Source organism: Pygoscelis adeliae, unplaced genomic scaffold, assembly GCF_000699105.1.
Source record: "Pygoscelis adeliae isolate BGI_AS28 unplaced genomic scaffold, ASM69910v1 Scaffold508, whole genome shotgun sequence".
Taxonomy (NCBI): domain Eukaryota; kingdom Metazoa; phylum Chordata; class Aves; order Sphenisciformes; family Spheniscidae; genus Pygoscelis; species Pygoscelis adeliae.
This window is the reverse complement of record NW_008825292.1, coordinates 138,686-146,544: the sequence shown is the minus strand read 5'-3', so window position 1 is coordinate 146,544 and position 7,859 is coordinate 138,686. Positions and strand designations below refer to the sequence as shown.

At 51.7% G+C, this 7,859-nt stretch overlaps 1 protein-coding gene across 1 annotated transcript in view; it reads left to right on the top strand.

The window, feature by feature from the left end:
* PRKCB (protein kinase C, beta) overlaps window positions 1-7,859 on the top strand; it is an 83,999-nt gene that overhangs the window by 46,132 nt on the left and 30,008 nt on the right. Inside the window, 2 exon segments of the mRNA XM_009329958.1 lie at window positions 3,264-3,437; window positions 7,627-7,718. Coding sequence (XP_009328233.1) covers window positions 3,264-3,437; window positions 7,627-7,718 — 266 coding nt within the window.

Sequence of the window (7,859 nt, the reverse complement as noted above, 5' to 3'; positions counted from 1 at the left end):
TGCCGCGCTGGCACTGCACCGCCGAGCTGCCGCGGGCAGGGCCGGAGCGAGACGGTTGCGTAAGCCCCACAGGCTGCGAGCAGCCCTGTCTCCTGCTCAGAGAACAGGCCAAGTCTGCTCATGCTTGCGCAGACTTCGTGCCTGTCACTCAGGGTGCAGAAGGTGTTTTCTCGATTGGCCGTAGACCAGAGCCTGCAGTCTCTTCTGCATATGCGAATTCGCAGTGATTACAGCATCCTGACCGGCATTAGTCTCGATGTGCACTTCTGGAGCTGCTCGCTCTGCCAGCCCAGATGTGAGAGAGAAATGTAGTAACGTGTGGCTTTCGGCATCCCTCTGCACTCCCCCAGCCACACGCTCTCACACTTGGCCTCTTCGCTGTGGGTGTAGTGCAGCTGATTTTTAGGCAGCTGCAAATTCCTTTTGCCTTTCACATTTCAGTAAAGCAGGGCTGGTTGGCTCAGCTGTGGCTCAGGATTGCCATGTCATTGGGAAGCTACCGCATGAAACATTCACAGTCTATATAAGCCCTAGAGCAGTTTTTTGCATTTAGTGTGGTACACCAGCCAACCTCTGCCTCTCGCTGCGCTGCAGAGACTGAGCACGCAGGGGTGGTGGTAGCCACATCCCCGGTCGGGTGGGAATCGCGCACTGACGTCTTGGTGGCACCCACCGCTCTCTCTGGGTTTTTCTGCTGTGCAGGACAGGCTCCGATCACCCCGGCAGAGTTCAGCTCCCCTACGGTGTTATTTACTACAGCTGAACCCTGTTTGCCATCAGCTGATTTTTACCTTTGCATTTGATCTGTGTGTACCCCCAGGGAAGTCTCCTGGTGCGTTTATCCCCAAACACGCTCCATTACCAACAACAGCACGCTCTCCCCTGGGAGTCTCCAAGGAAAATGTCTGGAGCAGCACCAGGACACTTTCCGAGCCCTGCCTGGGACTGCAATCTCTGCTTCCAAAGGGGACTCCTGCTGCCACCCCCTGCCCCAGCGCGGTCCCTTCGGGGCAGCAGCAGGTGCCAGGTTCAGAGGTTCCCTGGTTTAGTTACTTTTTCTCTGAAGAAGGGGTTATGGATAGCAAGGTAGGTCTGCCTATAATTGATATTGCATATAAACCACTTACTCCCAAGTAACAGGCTTCATCTTCCCACAAACTGTGTTCTTGGAGCGGTCGCTTCTCTTTTCCACCAACTTTGAGCTGCTGAAGCCCATCTGCTTTTATCACTTAAAAATCAGCCCCATTTTTTAGCACCTGTGCACGGTGGCTTGTAAATCTCAACTCGTATGAAACTGGTGAAGATAAACGGAGGCAATGAACTGAAATGGTTCAGTTTGTGCAGAATTGCAGGGGAGGGCAGAGGTGCAGAATCCATGTGAAGCCGCTGTGTCTGCTGCCCCGGCACCCTGTCCCGCAGCTGCAGGCAGCTCATGGGCACTCCTGCCAGGAGAGCTCCTCGATTTGGTGCAAAGCGCTGTTGCAAGACACCTCAGGGAGCTGGTACCAGGGAAGGATGAAGCAGAAATCCGGTCCCAGTGCCTGTGCCTTGCTGGGCTGCATCACAGCAGCACACCAAGCTGCTGCGGGGTTCTCAACTTTCTTCAAACATCAGCGAGTAAATAAATCAGTTACTGAAGTCACTGACACGCTGTCAGTCTGCTTTTTAGCGCTGCCAACGGATGAGTGCGGCGTACGGTCGCTGCAATCCCGTCCCCGCTGATGAAAATGTAAATGTCAGTGGCTTCTCCAAAGCACTTGGCGCTGAGGAGCCCCGATGCCTTTCCCAGCTAAGCCTGACAAGCAGCGTGTGAAGGACAGCCAGCCTCTCCAGCGCCGCAGCCAAGCGCCTGAAATGAGCCAGAGCCACATGCTTTCAAAAAGTAGTCTTCCCAATTGTGCTGTTATTTTCACTCTAACAAGTGGGTGGGCACTGAAGACCTCAGTCCTCGGGCTGTGTCCCCTGCCTTGTCCCAGTCCTCGGGCTGTGTCCCCTGCCTTGTCCCAGTCCTCGGGCTGTGTCCCCTGCCTTGCCGCCCCAGGGCTGGCGCACTGCTGCCTTTTCCCCAAACCCCAAAGGGGGCTGCTCTGCCCAGGAAAGAGCCCCGGGACAGGCTCTGCCCCAGCTCCAGCTCCCGGGGTGGCTCAGGGCTCTGCGGGGGAGCCGGGCACGTTGCGGTGGGGAGCACAGGGCTCCAGCCCCGTGTCGTCTGCCTCGGGCCAACAAGAGGGTTAATTCTGCTGTCCTTAGTGTCTCAAAAGTTATCTGTGAGACCCACTTGTGTTTCCTCTGCCAGTCTGCTACAGTCTGAAATGCTTTTCAGTTCCACCCTATTGATGTTGACTTCTCCTAATTTATTTTCAAAACATCCAAACTCCTGTTCTTGATGTGACTGGAGGATTTCTGCAGACTCTTTCAAATGGAAAGCAATTCATTTCCACTGAGCACTCGCATCTAACATGATGAGAGAGTGCAAGGAGGGAAAATGGGAAGCAAAGCGTGGTTTCAGAGTCCGTTTGTTTTGCCGACAGACCGAGGAGCAGCTTACATTGATGGAGCGTGGTGGATCGGTCTGAGGATCCTCACTGGGGCTGATGTGATTAATGAGGGAAACTTGCACCAGCAGAAGCAGTGCATCCCACTTATTGTAATAAATAAACCTGCAAATGGGTGAAACTGGTTTAAATGGGAGGTTGAATGGATTCTTCTGCATGAGAGGGGCTTTGGCTGGGTGATAGACCGGCACGTAATTGGGTTTTGATCACTGCGCACGTTGTGGAGGGGGTGTGCGAGGCAGAGAAAACCTTGCTGGCTTTTTCTTCCTATTGGCTATATACTGACTCTTTTCCACTTTTAAGTTTTTACCACTTCATAACTTGATGGGCTCTGTGTTCAAGCTCTTGATGCCCTCCCCCGATGCTGCTTGCACCCTGAGGGTGCCGAACCAGGGCCCGACTCAGGGGTGAAAGGTGATGAAGGGAGGTCTGTGACTCGGACATCAGCAAACCCCCTGGACTGGGTTCCTCGAGGTGATTAGGTGGCAAGGAAGTAGATGTGTCGCTTGTTAGACTTGGGGTTCCTGAATAATTTTGGAAATACCACTGGTAGCTTTCTGTATCATTTGGCACCTGAATCTCTTTTCAGGACTATAATGGGAGCCACAGGATAATAAGTTCTTATTTTTAAGTATTGGCTGTGGCAAGCTAGAAGCATTGCAGATCCACGTTTTCCTTTATCCTGCCTGTGCCCTCTCCCTCGTGCAGGTGATGCTGGCGGAGAGGAAGGGCACCGATGAGCTCTACGCCGTTAAGATCTTGAAGAAGGACGTCGTTATCCAGGACGATGACGTAGAGTGCACAATGGTTGAAAAACGCGTCCTGGCTCTCTCCGGGAAGCCTCCGTTCCTGACCCAGCTCCACTCCTGCTTTCAGACGATGGTAAGTGCTGTGCCGCCGCAGAGTGGACTGAGGACCATGCTGGACCCTGAACATTGAGCGGGGGGAGTCTGAGCTTTGCAAAATGGATTTTGGTCACTTGGCTCAGTGGTGAGTTTGTGAGCAGAAACCCTTTTCTAGAGACCGAGTGTCACCAGTTATCCAGGCGCAGTGCCTTTCTGGGTGGCTGCAGGGCGCCCGGGAGCTGTGTGGATGGAGCTGTAGGGACTTCTGCCCTGGTCACCCATTTTAGCTTCTTGAAAACGTACCTTTGCTTTTATTCGTGTTTCTTTTCTGGATATACATCACTACACTTGCAAAAGCAGCCATGTATTTTCTGCCTTGGCAACCTCACAGCTTGTCAAATTTGCTTGCAAAAATGCCTCCGTGAACAAAATGTGTGTGTGTTAAACTAGAGGCTGTAATGGAGAATGTCTGCACCCCTGAGATTTTTTCATCAGGGAGCTGTTGATGGCGCTATATGTGATTTCTCAGCCCCTCAGGTGCCCCCCCCCCGTGATGTCCGTTACGATTCGATAGCAAAGTGTTGCACTTTTTCTCAGGATTCATTCTTGTGATCAAAAATTGGAGCAGAGAGTGAAACCTAATACCAACCTCAGGAAATTCAGTTTGAAATGGGCGTGTGACTGAGTTTGTACAAATCAGGAGTGGGGAGGGGGAGTGGGGAAGGGGACAGGGGACCCTAAAGCAATCTCTGGCCAGCCATAGAGCAACCTGTGAATTAAAATGTCCAGGTACTTGTCAGCAGGAGCAGGAAGAGGGAATCAGCAGAGTCCTTTAGAATGATGACAATGCTATCCAGGAGGATTACATTTTAATATTATCCCAGAAATTTCATTTACCAAACACATTCAGTGTATTTAAAGCCTGCGGACCGGCTTTGCAGCACAGTAATCAAAATGTGGCAGGAGAAGCTATTTCACACAGCTATTTCTCTGGCATCTGAAGTGAGTCAGTGCAGGATTATTCCTGGCAGACCTATAGTAGTTTAATAGTAATCGTATTTGTAATGTAATCAAAATGTATAGCAGGGTGTATTATCAAATGCTGGCACAAAGCACTCTGAGTTCTGGGAGCACAGTCCGGAGCGCGGTTCTCAGCTGGGACTGTTAGTTCATCAACCGGTGGGATATAGAAGAGCCCTAAATCTGCATTTTAAAGAGTAAGTGAAGATGAGCAATGAGAGCGCTCCTGCCTGGTCTGAAGGGACGAGAGAAGCCCCGTGCTGGTCTGGCTGAGGGAGCTTGGGGTGCTCTGCCCTGAAAAGGTCCTGGTTCTGAGCCAGGGCTCCCGGGAGCGGGGGTGAGCCATGCCTTTGCTGATGACCTCCCTTCCCGCTGGATCTCAGCAGCGAAGGGCACAGCAGCAGCAGCGACACTGAGCAATGATAAATAACGGGCGGATGGGGAACTCGGCTGTTGTCCTGGCTCCGACTCTTGTTCACAGTGGGGAGTCAGGCAGGAGGAGGACCCAACGAGTGGTTAATTACAAGGAGGGCATTAGAAGGAGCCCTGGGAGTTGCGCCTTGGCTGCCCAAGGAAGGGGCCTGCGTGTTTTACCAGCTCCATGCAAGTCTCTGCAGGGGATATTTACGTATCTGTAACTTGCTGTCGCGCAGTGAGTTCGGATTCTCCAGACTTGGACAGACCCCATCCTTTTCTGCCATAGACAAGAGCCAGGACAGCTTTCCGTATCCAACCCTCTCTTCCAGCCTGTAGGCTGGCCAGCCATCTGGCTGCTTTATTCATGACATTTTTTTTCTCTGAAGCACCAGCATTCTCTTCTCCACCCAAATGAGGAAAGCTCAAATCCTGCTTTTAGAGCTCAGCTGGCTGTTTCAAGAGACCATCTTTTTAATATTCTTCCTTCTTGAAGTTGATCGATATATTTAGGAAACAGCTGCAAATGAGCACAATATTGCTTTCCTTTCCAGTTACTGTCACAGGATGACTAGCGTGACAGTGGCTGCTGAAGGTGACTTTGCCTGGCCCGTGCCTTACTGCTGAACTGGATTGATGCCTTGGCAGAGGCAGTCATTTACAGAGGGGTACGCGCCAAAATTCCCAGTCATCTGATAAGCCAAAATCTCTTTTCTATCCCGTCAGTGCCACATGTTTTACATAGCCTGATTGCCCCTTCGGTATCATATTTAATTACCTGTGAGGCCGCCCCGCTGTCAGGGTGGGCTGTGCATCGCCAGGCTGTGCTGCGCCTGGGGTGGAGGAGCTGATTACCCGAGTTACTCCGTAGCTTTTATGGTGATGCTCACATTTGCATATCTTCTGGGCTCCTTGTCCTTACTGTGTTAAAAGCAGGGCAAGGTTTATTTAAGGAGGAATGAAGAATGGGAAATATTGTGAATTATTTTGTAATACTGCGAACCTGAAGCTCTCGCAGTGCTCCAGCCTTTGTGTCTTTCCCTCCATGGTGCGGGGCTGGGGTGAGCCCGGTGATGTCTTTGGGCTCCTGTGCGTCGAGGCCCCACGACTGGTTTTTGGAGGCTGTAGAAAGTTGCTTGTTGTAAGAAGGGTGGCTGATGTTACGCAGCGCGTTGCTGTTCTCATCCATAACTGACGCGCGCACAGGTCAGAGCATAGATGTCTGCTGGCAGGGAAGATCCGCTCGGGCGGCAGTCCGTGCCCCAATCCTGCATGCACTCCGGTGGTCTGGAGCTGTCGCTTTTCCCTCCCTGAGGAATGTCCTGCGCTCTTGGCAGGTTTAGGTTGGTGGTTTTGGCAGTCTTGTATGGTTTTCTTCTCAGCCATTTCCCATTACAAAAAAGAGCTGTGGTACGTCAGAGGAAAGTGGTGTTTCAAGGGCATGGATTCCCCAGGGTAAAGGTGTCGCTGGTGTGGAGCTCCCACTTGCCCAAATCTCTTCCCCCTCAAGACTTGCAGTGCTCGTGCTAGAGCTCTGTTCGGGGTGTGGCATGATAAGATCCAGCCGCTTTTGTTTTATTAATCCATGGTTCTGAGCTTTGTGGGAATGCTCGGGTCTTGTTGCTCTCCTCGGGGTTGATCATGGCCCACCCTTTCTCAAATTTCTAGCAATGTTTAAAGGACTGGGCTTACATCCAGCAAAACTAACGCTGGCAATGAATGCAGGAGCCGTGCTGTGTACACAACACCCTCACCAGCTCACCGCAGTCTCCATGGCTCCAGGGCAGTGCACGCTGCAAGCCTGAGCCTGCCCCTGCACATGGCTTGACTTTTCCTGGGGACGGTGCACATCACTTCAGAAGCTTACCTGGGAATTCCTTAGGTCTGCACCTATGTGGCTGCCACAGCGTGGAAGAGGAGGGGTGCTTTAATCTGGAGAGTCTTAATGAAAGTAAAGTGCGTATTACACATTAGAGGCAAAGTCAATGTATGCTTATAGGTGGCTGTGATTGCACCTACTAGCAAGTATTTTAATTGATTCAAAGTCACCGATTGACCTGTTTGTTCTACTCTTAACAATTAATTAATTAATTAACCATGTGTGAACATTAAGTGCACCCTCAGACCAGGCTGGGAGGAGCGAGGAGAGGGGATGTGCCAGGAGAGGGGGGCTCTGCAGCCTCCTCCTGCCTCCCCATCTTGACCGGGGGCTGCTGGGTCCCCCGCAGGCACGTGCGTCCCCGTCACTGCCGCAGGCTGCTCCCGGGGAGAGGGCGAGACTGGTGAGCTGGGGATGTCACACATCCCTCCTGGTGCGTGGCCAAATCGTCCTGGTCGTTGCCTGCGCGCGGAGGCTGGTCCCCGTAGGAACTGCTCACGTCTCTTGTGCGTCTCTTAATTGAAGCCGTGCAGCGCCTGGGGAAATACCAGCAAGGAGCTGTCTGAACAAACACCCTGCAAAATGGACTCAGTGAAGAATGACAGCAAATTTATTAATGGGAAGTGAAAAACCTCTGTTTTAGGAATTCCTCCACTTGCCTTCTCCATCAGATCTATCTGCGAAGGTGCAGAGCTTAGGTCCAGAGTGTTGGAAAGGAATTAGTACATCTGTCTTACGGGCTCCATATGAACACGAGCTCCACCTGCACCCCTCGGGGAGGGCAATGGTGATAATTGTATTGCCATGAAAAATACAGACTGCAGCTGTCAGTTGCCATGGTCCTTAACTTCTGACCCCTGTGGATTCCCTGCTCTAATAATTCTCCTGCTAATTGTTTGCTTTTTTTCTTTAGGATCGCTTGTATTTTGTGATGGAATACGTGAATGGTGGGGACTTAATGTACCAGATCCAGCAGGTTGGGAGGTTTAAAGAGCCACATGCTGTGTAAGTTCCGTAGCCCTAGTTTGGCACCTTCAGGGTAGGTATTTGGTGTACCTTTGTCATATAGCTGGAAATACAGTCCAAGGCACAGGCTTTTGTGGTGCGAGTCCTGGGCAGAAAGGGAGGGGAAAGGAAGGACAGCAG